Below are 19,737 nucleotides of genomic sequence, written 5' to 3' on the forward strand. Positions count from 1 at the left end.
CTAGGGGGATAAAATTAAAATTAACTAAACAGAATACTGTTAACAGGTTCTGGTCCCAGCCCAGTTCAAGTGGAGCTTCTCCCAATGGAACAGCTCCCTCTTTCCCCAGGAATGGTGCCAGTGGCCCATGAAGTAAATCCTCTGCCTCCCATACTATTCCACTCCTTCAGCCACATACTTTCTAATCTGTTTATCCCTATGCCAGTTTGCGTGTGAATCAGGTAACAATCCAGAGGTTATTACCTGTGAGGTACAGCATTTTAACTTAAACCCTAGCTCCTCAAGTACTCTCAGCAGAACATCATTCCTAGTTCTACCTATGCTGTTGGTTCCTCTGTGGACCACAGCAACTGGATCATCCTCCTCCCACTCCAGCTGTGAGATGTCTTAAACCCTAGCACTGGGCAGGCAACAGAAACTTCGGAACTTGCAGTTGTAAGTTGTGACTGTAGAGAACAGTATGTATTCCACTGACTATACTGTCTCCTACCACTGGCATATTTCTTCCCCCACCCACCACTTCAATGGCCTCCTGCAGCATGGTGCCGTGGTCAGTTTACTCATCAACCTTGCAGACTTTGACCTCATCCACACAGGCAGCAAGAACTTCATAAGTGTTGAACAAGAGCAAAGACCGAGGGACCCCCAGGTGCAGTGCTGGAGGAGCCCTTACTTGCCTGACTCACAGTCACACCCTCTTGTCTCTAACCATTAACCAGACCTAACTTATGTGGTGTAACTGCCTCCTGGATTAAATTTAACAGGTAACTCTCCCCCTCCCTGATGCCATGCAATGTCTACACCTTGTACTCCAGCTTAACAACGCTGTGCTGAAGTTCCTCAAGATGCAGACACTTACTGCAGGTGTGGTTGTCCAGGATTGCAATAGAGTCATAGAGTTATATAGCACAGAAACAGGCCCTTCAGCCCATCATGTCTCCTGGCCATCCAGCACCCAACTATTCTAATCCCATATTCCTGCACTTGGCCCGTAGCCTTGTATGCTATGGCGTTGCAAGTGCTCCTCTAAATACTTCTTAAATGTTGAGGGTTCCTGCCTTCACCACCTCTTCAGATTCCAACCACCCTCTGGGTGAAATTTTTTTCCTCAAATCCGCCCTAAATCTCCTGCCCCTTACCCTAAATCTATGCCCCCTGGTTCTTGGCGCCTCTGCTAAGGGAAAAAGTTTCTTCCTATCTACCCTATCAATGCCTCTCATAATCTTGTACACCTCAATCATGTCTCCGCTTAGCCTTCTCTGTTCCAAGGAAAACAACCCTAGCCTTTTCAGTCTCTCTTCATAGCTGAAATGCTCCAGCCCAGGCAACATCTTGGTGAATCTCCTCTGCACCTCTCCAATGTGATCACATCCTTCCTATAGTGTGGTGACCAGAACTGTACACAGTACTCCAGCTGTGGCCTAACTAGAGTTTTATATAGCTCCATCATAACCTCCCTGCTCTTATATTCTATGCCTCGGCTAATAAAGGCAAGTATCCCATATGCCTTCCTAACCACCTTATCTACCTGTGCTGCTGCCTTTAGTGATCAATGGACAAGTACATGACCTTCTGACCTTCCGAGGGTCCTACCATCCATTGTATATTTCCATGCCTTGTTAGTCCTCCAAAAATGCATCACCTCACACTTTTCAGGATTAAATTCCATTTGCCACTGCTCAGCCCATCTTATTAGCCCATCCAAATCTCTCTCTAATCTAAGGCTTTCCTCCTCATTATTTACAACATCACCATTGTCGTGTCATCTGCAAACTTACTGATCATACCTCCTATATTCATGTCTAAACCATTAATGTACACTACAAACAGCAAGGGTCCCAGCACCGATCCCTGTGGTACACCACTGGTCACAGGCTTCCAATCGCAGAAACAACCCTCGACCATTACCCTCCGCCTCCTGCCACTAAGCCAATTTTGGATCCAATTTGCCAAATTGCCCTGGATCCCATGGGCTCTTACCTTCTTAATCAATCTCCCATGCGGGACCTTATCAAAAGCCTTACTGAAATCCATGTATACTACATCTACTGCTTTACCCTCATCGACACATCTAGTCACCTCGAAAAATTCAATCAAGTTAGTCAGACATGATCTCCCCCTGACAAAGCCATGCTGATTATCCCTGCCTCCAAGTGGAGATTAATCTTGTCCCTCAGAATTTTTTCCAATATTTCCCCAACCACTGATGTTAGACTCACCGGGCTGTAGTTACCTGGTTTATCCCTACTACCCTTCTTGAATAATGGTACCACATTCGCTGTCCTCCAGTCCTTTGGTACCCCTCCTGTGGCCAGAGAGGATTTGAAAATTTGTGTCAGAGCCCCTGCTATCTCCTCCCTTGCCTCACATAACAGTTTGGGATACATCTCATCTGGGCCTGAGGATTTATCCACTTTTAAGCCCAATAAAACAGCTAATATTTCCTCCCTTTCAATGACAATATGTTCAACTATATCACCATCCCCCTCACTGATCTCTACACCTACATCGTCCTTCTCCATAGTGAACACCGATGCAAAGTAATCATTTAAAACCTCACCTATGTCCTCCGGCTCCACACAAAGATTGCCACGTTGGTCCCTAATGGGCCCTACTCTTTCCCTGGTTATCCTCTTACCCTTAATATATTTATAAAATGCCTTAGGATTTTCCTTTATCTTGCCCGCCAGTTTTTTTTCATGTCCCCTCTTCGCTCTGCTCATTACTTTTTAAAGTGCCACCCTCCACTTTCTACATTTTTCCAGTGCTTCTGCTGTTTTCAGCGCTTGGGATCTGCCATTAGCCTCCTTTTTTCCCCTGATCCCATCCTTTATATCCCTTGACAGCCAGGGTTCTCTGGGCCTGTTAGTCCTACCCTTCACCCTTAACGGGTACATGTTGGCTCTGAACTCTCTCAGTTTCGTCTTTGAATGACTCCCACTGATGTGATGTAGACTTTTCTATAAGTAGCTGCTCCCAGTCCACTTTGGCCAGATTCTGTTTTATCATATTGAAATCGGCCTTGCCCCAATTCAGTATCTTTATTTCTGGTCCATCTTTGTCCTTTTCCCTAACTACCTTGAATCTTAGAGTTATGGTCACTATCCCCGAAATGCACCCCCACTGACACTTTCTACCACTTGACCAGCTTCATTCCCTAGGATTAGGTCCAGTACTGCCCCTTCTCTTGTAGGACTTTCTACACACTGGCTCAAAAAGCTCTCCTGTAGGCATTTTAAGAATTCCACCCCTTTTAAGCCTTTTGCACTAAGACTATCCCAGTTAATATTGGGGAAGTTGAAATCCCCTACTACTATTACCCTATTATTTTTACACCTCTCAGATTTGCCTACATATCTGCTCCTCCATCTCTTCCTGACTGTTTGGAGGCCTGTAGTACACTCCCAGCCAAGTGATTGCCCCCTTTTTGTTTTTAAGTTCTACCCTTATGGCCTAATTAGAGGAACCTTCTAAGATGTCATCCCTCCCTACTGCAGTAATAGACTCCTTGATCAACAGTGCAATGCCACCTCCTCTTTTATCCCCTTCCCTGTCGCGCCTGAAAATTCTATACCCTGGAATATTGAGCTGCCAATCCTGTCCCTCCCTCAACCTTGTCTCTGTGATAGCAATAATATCGTAATCACATGAGCTAATCAATGCCCTCAATTCATCTGCCTTACTAGTAAGACTCCTTGCGTTGAAATAGATGCAATCCAACCTTGCATTTTTCCCTTATGCCTTACCAGGTCGATATTTGCTCTGCCTTCCAGGCAGACTCACTTTCTGTTCTATATAACCTCCTACTGTACCTCCACTCTGTATCCTTTTCCCCTGCCAAATTAGTTTAAACCCCCCACCCCCACAATAACACTAGCAAATCTCTCAGGAAGGATGCTTGTCCCATTCCGGTTCAGGTGCAACCTGTCCAACTTGGACAGGTCCCACCTTTGCCAGAAACAGACCCAGTGATCCAAGAAACTCAAGCTCTCCCTCCTGCACCATCTCCTCGGCCATGCATTCATCTGCTCCGTCCTCCTATTTCTAAACTCACTAGCACGTGGCACCGGGAGTAATCCAGAGATTACGACCTTAGAGGTCCTGTTTTTTAATCCACCTAGCTCCCTAAATTCGTGTTGCAGGACTTCATCCCTTTTTCTACCTATGCCGTTGGTACCAAGGTGTACTCTGGCTGCTCCCCCTCTCCCTTCAGAATGTCCTGCATCCGCTCCGTGACATCCTTGACCCTAGCACCAGGGAGGCAACATACCATCCTTGAGTCACGCTTGCAGCCACAGAAATGACTACCTGTACCCCTTACGATAGAATCCTCTATCACTATAGCTCTTCAACTCCTTTTTCTCCCCTGCTGTGCAGCAGAGCCATCCTTGGTGCCACAGACCTGGCTGTTGCTACTTTCCCCTGGGAGGCCATCCCCCCCCCAACAGTATCTAAAGCAGTATATCTGTTTGAGAGGGGGATGGCCACAGGGGACTCCTGTACTACCTGCTTGCGCCTACTACTCCGCCTGGTGGTCACCCATCCCTTTTCTGCCTGTGCTGCCATTACCTGCGGTGTGACCACCTCTCTAAACGTGCTATCCACGACGTCCTCAGCATCACAGATGCTTCACAGAGAGTCCACCCGCAGCTCTAGCTCCGTAATGCGGGTAGTCAGTAGCAGCAGATGGATACACTTCCTGCATGCATGGTTGTCAGGGACACTGGAAACATCCCTGATTTCCCACATAGCACAGGAGGAGCATACTACGGGTGCGAGCTCTCCTACCATGACTTACCTTTAAATTAATTAGTTACTCCCTTTAAAAATACTAATTACACTAGGGATCTTGTTCTACTCCAAACACTACCCATTACAATCTGTAGTCCTTAATAAATTACACTAATTTAAGTAGTACTACTCGCCTTATCACCTGAGCTTTTTTTAAAAAAAAAGCTTTTCCCTTTTTTAAGCAATTTAAATGCACGAACGGCTGTTACTTACCCAACCAATCACCTTGCAGAATTCCCGTGATGTCACTAAATTTCTTTTTCCTCTTTTCGAGTCTCAGTGTGCGCTGAGAGACACGGAGTCTGCCGCCGCTCCGGATCAGCTTCCACGCAGGTCCGCCAGCCGCCGCTCCACTCTCAGGTAAGTGAATGAGGGCCTCGAGCCCCGCTCTTTCGCCGCCCCTGATCAGGTTCCACGCAGGTCCACCAGCCGCCGCTCCCAGCTAAGTCTCCTTACTCTTCACAAGCTCCCACGTGGGGCAGTTGTTGCACACCGCTTTCACTTACAACCTTGTTTCACTTACCAAATTACTTAATTAAAATTAAATATGGGGTTCCTTTTTAAATTGTTCCAGTTCCCACTCTTTTACTGTGCTCCTTGTTTTTGATTGTGAGCTCCTTTATTATTTATTTAGCTGTTATTTATTTGTCAGATTTTAATTTAATGAAATTTCAGAACCCTTTAATAGTATTCAGTTTAGTTAATTTTAATGTTATCCCCCTAGATCTGATTAAATTATGATAAATTATACCCTTGAATTAGTTATAAAATTAATTATTTAGCTGTAGTTCTTTGGGATCCACCACCCCTCTGATGTCACATTTTCGGATGTAGAATTTTTCAGACTCTTCCTTGCATTGCAGAGAAACTCTTCTCTTGTTCTTTACGGCCTCTCCTCACAGGCGCTTCTGTGTTTTATGTTCTCTCTTCACAGCCTCTTCTCCCACACCTAGTTGGGTTTCCAAGTTTAGAAAAAGGTTGAGGCTATTGTTACGACCAGGTGAGAACGAAGTCTAGGGGTTCCCTTTCAGCCTCCACCTGATCTTACTGGAACAGGATTTTATTTTAAACACACCATTTTTGTGCTCCCCCTTTGTGAATCCTTGTTCACCGCTTTCCAATTATAAGGCAAAGAAATTAGCACAATGAGGCTTTCTTAGGTTTAAAGAAGAAAAGTGAACTTTATTAAAAATTAAACTTAAATTCTAATTCGGATAACGCTGACAGATACATGCCACGCCCCAGGCTAGCATGCATACGCGATACGCACAAGCAAATAGAGACAGAAAAGAACAGAAGAAGAGATAAAGAGGAACAGTATGAGGCAATCTCTGAGGAGGGTTTTTTGTTACTCTGCTTCGAGCTCACTAGTCCTTGCTTGTAGGTAATTCTAGCTTTTCGTTGGGGCCCAGTAATCATCTTAAACCTTGTTCACTGTAGGAGACTTTTCTCTCTTGGGGTTCCTGTGTCTTGTCGTGAGAAAAAAATGAGAGCAGACAGGAGAAGCTCTGGCAAGCCAGCCACGAGAGATCTTTTAAGTCCAAGAGCAAGCAGCTTTCTGAGTTCCAATTCTCTGTGGCAAGTTAAAAAAAAAAATCTGCAACAGTCAGTCATGTGACTAAACTGGTCTGACCACATCTTTTTGTGTATTCGACCATCTTAGTCAACCTGGAATGCTAGCTCCTTCACCTTCAATGTCTGGTAATCAAGCGTTCATTGTGGATTCAATATATCTCGGAATGGTCTTTTGTCCCTCTTAAACACTGTAAATATGCAAATGTCTTTCCAGTCAAGGGTCTGGTGTTGCTTTCTTGTAAAAAGCAAGTTCTTTCTTTACTCCAGTAACATTTTAAAAATCAATGTTCATGTGGTGAAACTAATGTGCCTCATTCTTGGCAGTTGGGGCCCTGCATGACACCTCCACTCCCAGGGGAATGAAATGCGATTTGAAAAAAAGGCTCATTTCATTAAAAGGTTTGAGAGAAAGATGCAGAAGAAAATCCATGCATTTCTCTCTTTCATTTCCATTCATTCATAAATTTTAAAGCGTCAGTGCTGCTTTAATTTCCCCTTTTTGGCATCCCAGTAACCATGTGGTTCTTTGGGGAAGCTTTTCTTCAGTTTGCCCATTGCCATCACTGCCGAGGGTTTGGGTTTCTGCTTAGGTAATGTTTTTTCAGGAGAGTTGGGAGTGGGCGGGTCTATCCTGAACACGCGTTCAGTGCTTTGCTGAGTCATGCAATGGCTTTGGACTTCAGGGATGGGTGGTTCCCCTTTTCTCTGACTGGGAGAAGACTCTTTTTTAATCTCCCTTTTGTTCGTTGGGACACTCCTACCTGTAGGTATTTGTGCAGACTTGACTGCACTCTCCTGTGGCACTTTGACTAAGTGAGGCATCACCCTCATGGTTTCTCTGCCCCCTAGAGGTCTCTCTTTGTCTCTGCAGGTTCCTATAAATGCCATTAGCAACTCTGGTGTGGTGCTTCTAGAGTCTGCATTTACGTAGAAGGACGTAGGGTCTAACTTTTCACAATGTTCAGGGTTGGCTGACCAGACAATAGGGGTTTTCATCCGGGATTCCTCCCGGACTTCCTTTAACCTGCCCTCTTGATCACTTTTTTCCCCTTCTATTTCTAAACTTTTGCCAGCCATGTGCTTGCCTGTCCCCTTTTGTTCTCGATGGGGGTCTCTTGCAGTGCACCAGCCCTCGGCTGGAGGGTCCTCCTAACACCGGTACAGGACGTAGCGGGTACAGGTTTCACTGTAGGTTGGGGTTTCTCCTCAGCCTGGCACATGTGGGAACTCCTGCAGTACTTCACCACATCTTTGTGGTGTTTTGGCCAGTCAAACTACAGTCTTATGCAGGCTTTGATCTTTTGTATACCGGCATGAACAGCCACTGTAGTCTCGTGGGCCCTTCTTAATATTTCTCTCTGCGGCACCACTAACTAGCGAACGACTGTCCACTCCTCTCAGGTCAACGAGGAGAACTCCATTTCCTCATCAGTACCTCATTCTTTAAATAGTAGCAATCAGGGACACCCTCAGCTTCACTTTCAGACTGGGCAGCCTGTTCTAGCTCTCGCAATGCTGGGTCGGCTCGCTGAGCCTCAGTTAAGGAAAGTCCATTTAATTCATTCCCTGGGTCTCCTAACTTTCCAAAGAAAGTCTAGGACAGGCAGACCTCATGGTCATCTGTCTGCAGTGCCAATGCAGTCTTCTCGGGGGAGCTGGTTTGATCATGACCTGATTCATTACCTATTCTGGGAAGCTGCAGGGAACCGTCTCCTGACATGGCCCTGTTTCTCTGACCTCCTGTGGTCTTTCTTTCACTACTGCGGGAGCTACCATTTTCACCCCCGCCAGATCATTACCTAGGAGCAGGTCAACCCCGTCCACAGGCAAACTAGGGACAATCCTTACAGTCACCGATCCTGAAATTAGGTCGCACTCCAGGTGCACCTGGTGTACAGGCACAGGCATACAATGCCCTCCAATACCATTCACGACCTTTTTGCTGTTCACTACACTCTCTGGGGGAAATATCAGGCCTTTTCCCAGTAAAAGGTATCTAGTGGCCCTTGTGTCCCTGAGAATCACCTATGGGCTTGCTTGCCCCACCTGAGGGGTATGGGGTTACTTTCCTTTCAGACACAAAACCCTGATAACCTTCAGGAATCCTATTAACTTATCATGTACTGGCCCTAGTAAGCTTCCTAGGTTGCACTCTTACTGCAGTTAAAGCCACAGCTTGTTCTGTGCTTTCTATCAGGGTACTGTCTTAACTGAGTGGGTGTGTCCTGATTGACCCTACTGGTTTTCCCTTTAGTTTCCAGTAGTCAGCTTTTAAATGCCCTGCCTTATTATAATGGAAGCTCACAGGTCTCCGGGTCTCACTCTTGCTCACAGCGCCTTCCTTTTTGGCTGGAGGAGGACCCTTTGTCTCCTGCTTTCCTTTCTCTCCCAGGACTGCCTGGGTGGAGATCACCTTCCCACCCTTTGTCCTTTTCAGATTTGTGAGGGTGATTAGGAAAGGTTCTTTCCTGGGAAACCGACTTATAAGTTAAAGCAAACTCATCGACCAGAACGACCCTCTACATGGGTCTTTGTTGAGATTGGAAGAGAGTTTTTAAACTCCTCTAACAGAATTACTTCTCTGAGAGTCTCATAACTGATCTGTATTTTAAGAGCCCTCAGCCACTGGTCAAAAGCCAGCTGCTTACATCTTTCAAACTCCAGATAGGTTTAATGAGCTTGCTTTTTGAGGGTTCTAAACCTTTGGCGGTAGACTTCAGATACTAATTCATATGCCCCGAGGATAGCATTTTAGGTCAGTTCATAATTTGATGGTCTCTCATCTGGCAACAAGGAATAAACCTCATGGGCTTTTCCAGTTAGCTTGGTTTGTATTAGAAGAGACCAGGTCTCAGCTGGCCATTGTAGCTACCTTGCCAGTTTCTCAAAACACACAAAAAAACGCTTCCACATCTTGCTCATTGAATTTTAGAATTGGTTGAGCCAGTTTTAGCAATTTTGTACCCAGCCCTGAATTATGCTCCTCCATATTGGCCATGCTTTCACTGGGGTTCCTCTGTCGCCCCCTAGTTAACTCAAGCTGCTTCAGCTCTCTTTCTTTGGATTCTTTCTGGAATATTCTTTCTCTATCTCTCTCCCTCTCTCTCTCTCTCGTTCCCTTTCCTCAAATTCAGGTTTCTTTTGTTCCAATTGTATCTTTGCTAGCGGTACCCTGTCTGGATCTACTTCTAACACTGCTTCTGCTTCTTCAGATTCAAGGGAAAATTGGTGGGCCACTAGCCTTAGGGGTTCAGACTTCCTAGCCTTGCCACGTACAGTGATCCCACACTGCTCAGCCATTTTCCTCAACTCCTCCATAGACAGCGCTTTTAACTTATCCCAAGTTACTTCATCCTGGCTTGGAGTGCTACTCACTTCAGTTGCAGACATGTTCGTATTCCATCTCACACAACCACAGGAAAACCTGTATTGATCTTCCTCTTTTTTTTTGATTGGGAACAAGTTGGCTTCCCATTTCCAATTTCTCTCGTTTGTCTGTGGGTCAATTCTGGACGCTAGCACCCAAATTTCTGTTACGACAAGGTGAGAAAGAGGTCTAGGGGTTCCCTTTCAGCCTTCACCTGGTCTTACTGTAATAGGATTTTATTTTAAACACACAGTTTTTGAGCTCCCCCTTTGTGAATCCTTGTTCACCACTTTCCAATTATAAGGCAAAGAAATGAGCACAAACAGGCTTTCTTAGGTTTAAAGAAGAAAAGTGAAATTTAGTAAAACTTAAACTCTAATTCGGTTAATGCCTATGGATACAGGCCGTGCCCCACTCTACCGTGCATATGTGATTCGCACAAGCAAATAGAGACAGAAAAGTGCTGAAGAAAAGATAAAGTGGAACAGTATAAGGCAATCTCTGAGGCGGGTTATTTTGTTACTTTGCTTCGAGCTCACCAGTCCTTGCTTGTCGGTAATTCTTGCTTTTCGTTGGGGCCTGGTATTCTTCTTAAACCTTGTTCACTGTAGGAGACTTTTCTCTCTTGGGGTTCCTGTGTCTTCAATGGGTCTTGGAGTTCCATGAGAAAGAGATAAGAGCAGACGGGAGAGGCTGCGGCAGGTCAGCTACAAGAGGCCTTTTCAGTCCAGGAGGAAACAGCTTTCTGAATTCCAATTCTCTGTGGCAAGTTCAAAAAAAAAAGCCTGCACCAGTCAATTAGTCATGTGACTAAACTGGTCTGACCACATCTGTTTGTGTATTTAGCCATCTTAGCAGTCAACCTGGAATGCTAGCTCTTCCACCTTCAACATTTGGTAATCAGCCATCCATTGTGGATTCAATGTATTAGGGAATGGTCTTTTGTCCCTTTTAAACACTGTAAATGTATTTCCAATCAAGGGTCTGGTGTTGCTTTCTTTTAAAAAGCAAGCTCTTTCTTTACTCCAGTAGCAGTTTAAAAACCAATGTTCATGTGAAATTATTGTGCCTCATTCCTGGTGGGTGGGGCCCTGCATGACACTATGGAGAGTTTGAGGAGAGACTAGAGAAATTTGGGTTATTTTCATTGGAGCAGAAAAAGTTCTGATTAAGGGTCACTGACCTGAAACGTTAACTCTGCTTCTCTCTCCACAGATGCTGCCAGACCTGCTGAGTATTTCCAGCATTTCTTGTTTTTATTTCAGATTTACAGTATCTGCAGTATTTTGCTTTTATAGAGTCAGCACTGAAACAGGCCCTTCGGCCCACCAAGTCTGTGCCGTCCAACAACCACCCATTTATACTAATTCTACATTAACCCCATATTCTCTACCACATCCATCAATTCTCCTACCACCTATCTACACTCGGGGCAATTTACAGTGGCCAATTTACCTAGCAATATGCAAGTCTTTGGCTGTGAGAGAAACATATGGAGCACCTGGCAGAAACCCACACGGTCACGGGGAGAACTTGCAAACTGCGCACAGGCAGTACCCAGAACCGAACTTGGGTCGCTGGAGCTGAGAGGCTGCGGTGCTAACCACTGCGTCACTGTTCCGCTGTTCTGTTTAGTGTTGGGGGGGTGGTGGTGTTGGGGGAGGGTAGGGAAAATATTTCCACTGACCAGTGAATCGCTATTTGAAGGGCATAAATATTAACCAAATGAGTGAAGGAAGAGGTTAAGATTTTTTTTAATGTAACAGGCTGTTCGACAAAGGATTCCCCTATCAGAAATAGTGACAAATCCATGATGACTTTTAAAGGGAAAGTTAACGTGAGCATATAAACCCAGGTAAAAATAGCACTACTTGTACCAATCACCTTCCTTGTGCTGACCATATGCATGCTGATGAATTGAGATCAGAGCAGCAGACTAGAGCTGAAGAGTCGAGCCACTTTTAAACTAAGATGTAAGCTTGTCCGGCACCTGGATCAGCTTGAGACCTGCTGGAGAGTCTGGGAATAGGTGAGTACAGCTGAGTGAAGTCAGTCAGTTATGTATCGTGATAAACCTCAATCAAAAAAAAAATCAGTAGTTTCATTTTAGGGAGTGGGATCGGGCCATAATGTCGAGATTAAGCTAACGTTTTACTCTCAAAAAAAAAGGACATAATCTTAGTGTCACTACCCTCGACATACTCTAATAAGCATTTCAGTTCTAATTACATGAATCTGACCTGAGACCAGTGATCACTACTACATCCATTTAAGTTGGAAAACTCTGATGGTATGAACATTAATATAAATGCTCTTTCCCAATTTAGAATATATCCAGAATGGCTTCTTGCGAATAACGGTCATAAGTTCAAAGAAAGAATCACAACACAGCACCATCAGTGGAAATCTCTACTTCCCTTGGAATACAGAGTTCCTAAAAGGAAATATACAGGTGTGAGGAATCATATTTTTGTCCTGAAATTGGCTTTATTGGATGGAACTCCTTCTATTTCATGCCTTTTCCCCATAATATGTCCATCGTTGGGCCACATATTTTCTCTGATAAAAATAGGAGGAGACCGCTCCATCCATGTGGCTTCTTTCTAGCTACTTAATGGTATGAGACAGGAGTCTGGTGTTTTTTTTTCTCCTCACCATATAATGCAAGGGTGTTTGGTTTTTACTCAATATCTTTCCAATTAGCTTGGCTAAGGCAGAGGCATCATAAAAGTCTTAAATTGTGTTCTTCCACTCCATGGTATCTAGTTTTGGTGATTCAGTGTGCTGCATTGGGGCATGGTACAAGAATTGAGATCTTATCCATGTTAATCTTTCATTTATCAGGACCAGTTTAGCACTACCACACCCAGGTGCTTTAAGATCAGTCGACAATGTTACATGATTGAGATTCATCTCATTAACTTAAATGTTTTTTAAAATAAAAATAATGTCCTGTTTATCATACCATAATTGGTTTGCTGTTCAGCTGAAGGATGGTTTGACCTAAGGCAGTTGCAAAAATATCCCCCATTTTTGAAGTGAGGAGCAGTTGTCTGAGCTCCTACCCTTGACAGCTGTTCACTGATTTCTTTGTGGGCATTGGATGAAGAGAGTAAAAGGAAAGTAAAGAACTTGCATTTATATAGCTTCTTTCATTATTTCAGGATCTTCCAACCTGTTTCACAGCAGTTAAGTACTTATTGAAGTGTTGTTACTGTTGCAATGTAGGGAAACACAGCAAGGTCCCACAAACAGCAATGAGATACATAACCAGATAATCTGGCTTGGTGAAGTTCGTTGAGGGAAAAAATATTGGCCAAACACTGGGAGAATTCCCCTGATTATCTTCGCATAACGCCGTGGAATCTTTTAGACCCACCCAAGAGAGCAGGCAGGGCATCAATTTAACATATCTGAAAGTCTGCACCTCTGATAATGCAGTACTCCCACAGTACAGCACTGAAGTGTCAGCATAGATTACATGCTAGACTCTCTGAATGGGACTTGAGCTCATGACTTTCTGAGTCAGGTGACAGGACTACCACTGAGCCAAGGCTGACAGCTAATTGGGTATTGCTGTCACTGAACAGTCTGCTGATCCTCAACCCGAGGAATGGCACTTTGATGACTCCCAGCAGGCTGAAACTATACTCCAACATGTGCTTTGCCCCTTCATGGAGCAGAGAAGAAGAGAAAATGGGCAGGGGAATTATTTACAAATTTTAGGCTAGCATGTTTACTTGAAGCCATGAGGTATACTGAGCTGTAAAGTATATTGTAGTCTAGCTTTCCCATTGTTCCACAAAATACAAGCTAGTATTTTTACTATATAGTTTTGGACAAGCATTACTAAATTGATGTTCTAAGTTGTGGCACTTCTTTTTGACATTATTTACCTTCAAAGCATTATATTGAATTTACATTTATTTTCAGCATTGTTGCTTAATGGATGTGACTATTCTGGATGAAGCAGAAAACCCATTCTGGTGTGTAAGCTCACCAGTAGCTTTGCATTCAGTCTGTACACCTTCCATAAGATATAGCTACCTGGGCAAGAAGCAGGCGATTGATTATAAGGATCCTGAAGGAAAAGTTCATATGGAACTAATGTGGTTGGAAGAAGAAAAGCAATATTACATTGTCAACCTTGTCCTTTATTTCAGTGTTAAAAAAATAAATGCCTGGTTTGCAACAAATTACTAATTGTCTATATTAATCCCTGTATAGCTGGCTTTAGCAAGCAGCTGTTCCATGTACATAAACTGAGATGTCAATCTGAGTGAGTCATAAGGCTGTGTCCTATGAGGGCTTCTAATATTCAAAGTTGAGTGTTTCCTTTTAAAAGAAAATCTGGTTTGATCATGATCCAAGATATTGGATTACAGCCTCAAATGCCTTCCTTTATGATATTGGTTATTTCCCTTTTAAAACGTTTCCTTGATGTTTGCTGAGGTTCATCAGTGATTGCCTGCTTACACTTGGTAACAATCATGTTTTCAGGCAGTCTGAATGTAGGGAATAGCTGTTTACTGTCTCATGTTTGTTGTATTAGCAATAAAGTGGTATGAGAGCCATTTGAAAGGCCTCTCATGAGGTCCTGTTTCAAGACTGGGCTACCGTATTTGCTTGCGCCTTTACTTAATTCCATTACCTTTTAATAACTCTATATGAATGTGGGGTTCGGTGATGCTGAAGTAAACTTCAAGGAAGAAAAACTGACAACTGAGATCTCCAGCAAAAAACAACAGATACAGAGAAAGGGAAACTAGAAGAGAAATGGGCTTGGAAGAATGAGTGACTTGTAAGCTGACTTCAGATGTCCTATAATGGAAGTTTAGAGAACGCTGAAACATTGTCTGTATCCAATATTTTCTGGCTTGCATAGTAGGGTGTATATCTTTGGGTTGGATCTGTTAACTGTAACGTTCTTTCAGTAGCTGAAATTTATATGCATGTAATTTGATGGAAATGTTGAGTACTTTCTTCTGCTTTGGTTCAAGAGGCCTCAATCAGCTCCAGCAGTTGAAAAGCTAGGCTAGGCTAGGCTATCCTACTTAAGCCTAAGGAGATTGTTAGGGAATCTTAAAGTAGCTGAAGGGAGGCTTTGGGAGCCCAGTAATGCAGCTGATTTTTAAATGCTGTTAGAACATTTTTGACAGCTATTTTATGTAGTGTTTTTAAATGGTAACCATAACCAGTTGATTAACTATGTAGTAGTTGCTTTGAATTATTATAGTATTTTTAAAATTGGTGTAGGTTTTCTGTGCTTTTGCAGTAGAAAGCTAGAATGTTTAAAGTGAAAAAAGTACAGTAATATTTCAGAGACTATTGCACTGTCATCTAATCAACTGGCTATAATTGCCACTTTAAGCACCATTTATTCTAGTTGTCCAAAGCTGTTTAATATTTAAAAGCCAACTTCATTCTAATGTCTTGTAAAGTTTGTGCGTGAGTGATTGAAAGGAGAGGAAAATTGAGAAGCAGATGAAGTTCATGTTAAATCCCATTTGGAATTACAGTTTTTATTTATTGTCCTGTTGTATTCTGCCTTATACAGCAAGGTTGCTGTCCTGTGTGGTATTTACTGCAGTATTAGGATATAGATGGCAAAAGTTATTTATACAGATTATAATCTGTGAAATAATTATTTTGTGAATTTGTCAATGTTGCGAGTGTCAGAAAATGTGGGCAACTCATTTTGCTTTTCTGAAACTCGGATGATGCTTATGAGCTTGCCTCCTTGCATCACTTATGCTGAAGAAGTCTTGTTGCATCAGTTCCTTTTCACCAAAGGAAATTAAGGTTATGGAACAGTGAAAATGCATTTGAAAAATGGATTCCCCCAATTTATTATCTTTGAATATGTTTTGGCTGGTGCACTTGTTTTTGTTTTTAATTTAGAATATATGTGACAAAAAAGTTTTAATATTGAATCTTCCTAATTTCAGAATCTAATTAAGTTGCTTTATTTTTAATGACTTGATGTAGGAGACTTCTCTTGGCTATCATAGAATAATTAAAGGCTGTGAGTTACTTTAGGCCTCTCTGTACCATAATAGCTTGTATCCAAGTCATATCTCAGGTTTGCAGATCATTTGAAAATCTGCCTGAAGGTGTGATTTGCATGCTGGATTTTTGTGCTCTTTGTTAGATCGCCAAAATAAATTTCCATTATACAGAATAAGGCATGAAAGACTTCCTAGGAAAAACCATAGCCTTGTCTGTTGAAGTAATATTGTATCACCTTATTCTTTTCAAAATTTAAAAGAAACAGCTGTGGTAAACTGGACAGTTTTTCTAATACCAACCATTTTGTTTGTAACTGGGGTTTCATCAAACAAATCTAAAACTGTTATGAAGAAATGGAGAGTCCATAAAAGGTATTGATATGGGGGAAAAGGATTGTTTGAATCAAAGTATGCCTTTTCCTAGGAAAAAACTTCAAATGGTAACTATTTATAATAGTAGTGAAGATTCCATTGCAGCACAACTGAATCCTGACCTGACTGTTGAGATCTACCTGCCAGGAATTGACCACCTGGGCAATTTCTCTGATTCAAGGACAGGTTATGTCCTTTAATGCTGATGGTGGGAATCAGCCCACCAAAACTGCAGTGTTGGTCGCAGATTCTGAGGGGTGCTGGATCCTCTCTTTCTCTTTCTTCCCTCAACCCCCCTTGTGAAAAGTTGGCCTCCTATATAAGTGGGCTGAAATTTCTGCAAAGAGGAAGAGAAGTCAAAAAGTTTAGCTAATCTTTCAGAATATAGGGTTCAGTTGTGGCCTGGACCCTCAGGTGGACTCCACTTCAACCATTTGCTGGACTGATCTTACCTTGGTGTATGAGCTGTTGCTAATCCTCCTGGCAGGGAATGTGGGAGCTCCTAGCATTGGGAGTCCCTAACCCAGCTCCCTCCTTTATCACTGGATTTGGGGCAAATGGAGGCTCCACCTCTTTAAAAGCCTCACCGAATCCTTGGCATAAGGCCAAGACCTATTTTAAAGCCTTTCTGGTGAGCTCCTGTCGAGATGGCTGGAAGGTCTGTGGATTTTCAATCCAGTGTGCTTAGTACAAACAGTAATTCCAGGTAACTATATGGAATGATGTACTTTGTTATGTAATAAGTACATTAGTTATGTTTGTATTTTCTAGTTTGTTATTGAGATAATTAATTTACTTCAGTATCATTCTGTTGTATATCATCTTGGTTACCATCTTGTTTACATGTTCAATCATGCAAGAAATCTTGCATTTTGTTTATAGTTTGACCTATGCAGGGAAAACTGAGTGAGGTTTATATATGAATGTAACATGAAGATTTCAAGGTTCATTCTTTGGTATGTAAAACAAATAAAAATAATTGGAGCTTAATAAAGTTGAACTCTAGTTTTAATTTTATAATCCCATGTGATACAGCAGTGCATCAGAAGCACTCTCAAGTATTGCTGTAAACTGGCATGCTGTTGCTTACAATTTATTTTCAGATTATTTCTTATTTTTGTCTTTATTTTTGAGCTTTTTATTGCAGTCAAAGATTTGCATTTATGTAGCATGTCATCATATCCTAAAGTGCTTCATACAATGAATTACTTTAAAGTGCAATGACATTTTCTGAGATACAAGATGAATAGCCAGTTAATGTTTGTAATGGTTGAGGGGTAGTTTTTGGCTGGGAAAACTAAATGCTCTTTGGTGCAACCAGATCTTTAACAGCCACCTAAACAAATAGATAGGGTCTGAATCAAACATCTCGGAGGGGCTGGATTTTAAGGAGCCCTCGACATCCGGATCCATGTGTAGGGGGAGGGGGCCTGAAGATGGCCCCGATAAGGCCCGCCACGAGCTTTGACGCTGGCAGGGCCTGGCCCGATCCTCCTGGTGGTGGCAAAGCACTGTGGCGGCCACCCTCCCGCTGGGTGGTGGGACTGCAATTTGAATATTTAAATCAATTAAAATAATTAAATAAACTTGCCTCGCCTCCCGATGTCCTGCTGTGATCTTCGGCCCGGCAGCTGGCATTTCCACATCCTCGGATCCCCATCCAAGTAAACGGCGCACAACTCTGGTGGGGAGGGGTTAGTTTATCAGTGCCGGGGGGAGGAGGTGGGGGAACAGGGTCAAATTAATGTCATGGGTGTAGGGAATGGTGGAAGGGATGTAGTTTAAAGTCTATGCAGGACGGGCTAATTAATAATCTTGTAAAAGAACCTTTAGGGAGGAGTGATCATAATATGATAGAATTTTACATTGTATTTGAAAGTGATGTAGTTCAATCTGAAGCCAGGGTGCAAAGGCAATTATGAAGGTATGAGGGGCAAACTGGCTGAGGTGAATTGGGAAAATACATTAAAAGGTATGGCAGTACATAGGCAATGAATAGTCTTTAAAGAAATATTACATAGTTTATAGCAACTATACATTCCTTCAAGGCACAAAAACCCCAAAAGTAAAGGCAGTCAACCGTGGTTAACAAAGGAAATTAAGGATTGTATAAGATTAAAATAAAAGGCATATGAAGTTGCCAGAAATAGTCGTAAACCTGAAGATTGGGATGATTTTAGAATACAGCAAATGAGGACGAAGAAACTGATAAAAGGGAGAATAGAATATGAATGTAAGCTAGGAAAAAATATAATTGACTGTAAAAGCTTTTATAGGTACATAAAAAGGAAATGTTTGGCTAAGACAAATATGGGTCCATTACAGGCAGTCAGGAGAATTTATAATGGGGAATAGAGAAATGGCAGAGAAGCTAAATCATTACTTTGTGTCTGTCCTCACTGAGGAAGATACAAGAAATCTCCCAGAATTAGAGATCCAAGGGATTAAGGAGAATGAGTAATTGAAGGAAATTAGTATTAGTAAGAAGTATCGCTGAAAATAGAGACATGTTGTCGAAGCTTTTTGTCTTGCACTCATCAGGGCAATACCTTACATTGGTATTCTTGCGGATTGTCCTGAAGAGTGCAAGACAAAAAGCTTCGACAACATGTCTCTATTTTCAGCAATACTCAAGCTCTGTACTATCAAATGACTATTAGTAAGAAGGTTGTATTGGAGAAATTAATGGGGCTGAAGGTTGATAAGTCCCCAGGACCTGTTGTTCTACATCCAGAGTGTTGAAAGAGGTAGCTATGAAGATAGTGGATGCATTGGTGATCATCTTCCAAAATTTAGAGATTCTGATGCTGATTGGAAGGTCGCAAACATCATCCCATTATTTAAGAAGGGAGAGAGAGAGAAAACAGGGAATTACAGACCTGTTAACTTTACATCAGTCAGTGGGCAAAATGCTAGAATCTATTTTAAAGGATGTGATAAATGGACACATGATCTGATTGGGGCATAGTCAACCTGGATTTATGAATGGGAAATCATGTTTGACGAACCTGTTGGAGTTTTTTTTTGAGGATGTTACTAACAGAATTGATAAAGGGGAGTTGGTGGATGTGGTATACTTGGATTTTCAGAAGGCTTTTGATAAAGACCTCCACAGGAGGTTGGTTAACAAAATTAAAGCACATGGGAAATTAAAATTTGGCCATGTGAGCCGCATGGAAGATGGCAGGATCCCCAAGGACACATTGTACAGCGAGCTCACCACTGGTATCAGACCTCCTGGCCGTCCATGTCTCCGCTTTAAAGACGTCTACAAACGCGACATGAAGTCCTGTAACATTGATCACAAGTCGTGGGAGTCAGTTGCCAGCGATCGCCAGAGCTGGCAGGCAGCCATAAAGGCGGGGCTAAAGTGTGGTGAATCGAAGAGACTTAGCAGTTGGCAGGAAAAAAGACAGAAGCGCAAGGGGAGAGCCAACTGTGTAACAGCCCCAACAACCATTTTTTTCTGCAGCACCTGTGGAAGAGTCTGTCACTCTAGTATTGGCCTTTATAGCCACTCCAGGCACTGCTCCACAAACCACTGACCACCTCCAGGCGCTCACCCATTGTCTCCCGAGACAAGGAGGCCAAAGAAAGAAGAAGAATATAGTGGGGTACTGCGGG

At 42.8% G+C, this 19,737-nt stretch overlaps 1 protein-coding gene across 9 annotated transcripts in view; it reads left to right on the top strand.

Annotated features, from left to right (window-relative positions):
• Nucleotides 1-19,737, top strand: part of fbxo15 (F-box protein 15) — an 80,146-nt gene that overhangs the window by 49,815 nt on the left and 10,594 nt on the right. For 4 of the 9 annotated variants that reach the window (XM_068032328.1, XM_068032330.1, XM_068032331.1 and 1 more), the window contains one exon: nucleotides 5,072-5,151. The exons of 1 other annotated variant lie outside the window; for it this stretch is intronic. In XM_068032328.1, the coding sequence (XP_067888429.1) occupies nucleotides 5,072-5,151 (80 nt within the window). Of the gene's footprint in view, nucleotides 1-5,071; nucleotides 5,152-12,060; nucleotides 12,186-13,666; nucleotides 17,093-19,737 lie in introns of those variants that run through there. 4 more of the 9 variants (XM_068032334.1, XM_068032335.1, XM_068032333.1 and 1 more) reach the window with 4 other exon arrangements.

The sequence above is a fragment of the Heterodontus francisci genome, chromosome 5 (assembly GCF_036365525.1).
Source record: "Heterodontus francisci isolate sHetFra1 chromosome 5, sHetFra1.hap1, whole genome shotgun sequence".
NCBI classification, from domain to species: Eukaryota; Metazoa; Chordata; class Chondrichthyes; order Heterodontiformes; family Heterodontidae; genus Heterodontus; species Heterodontus francisci.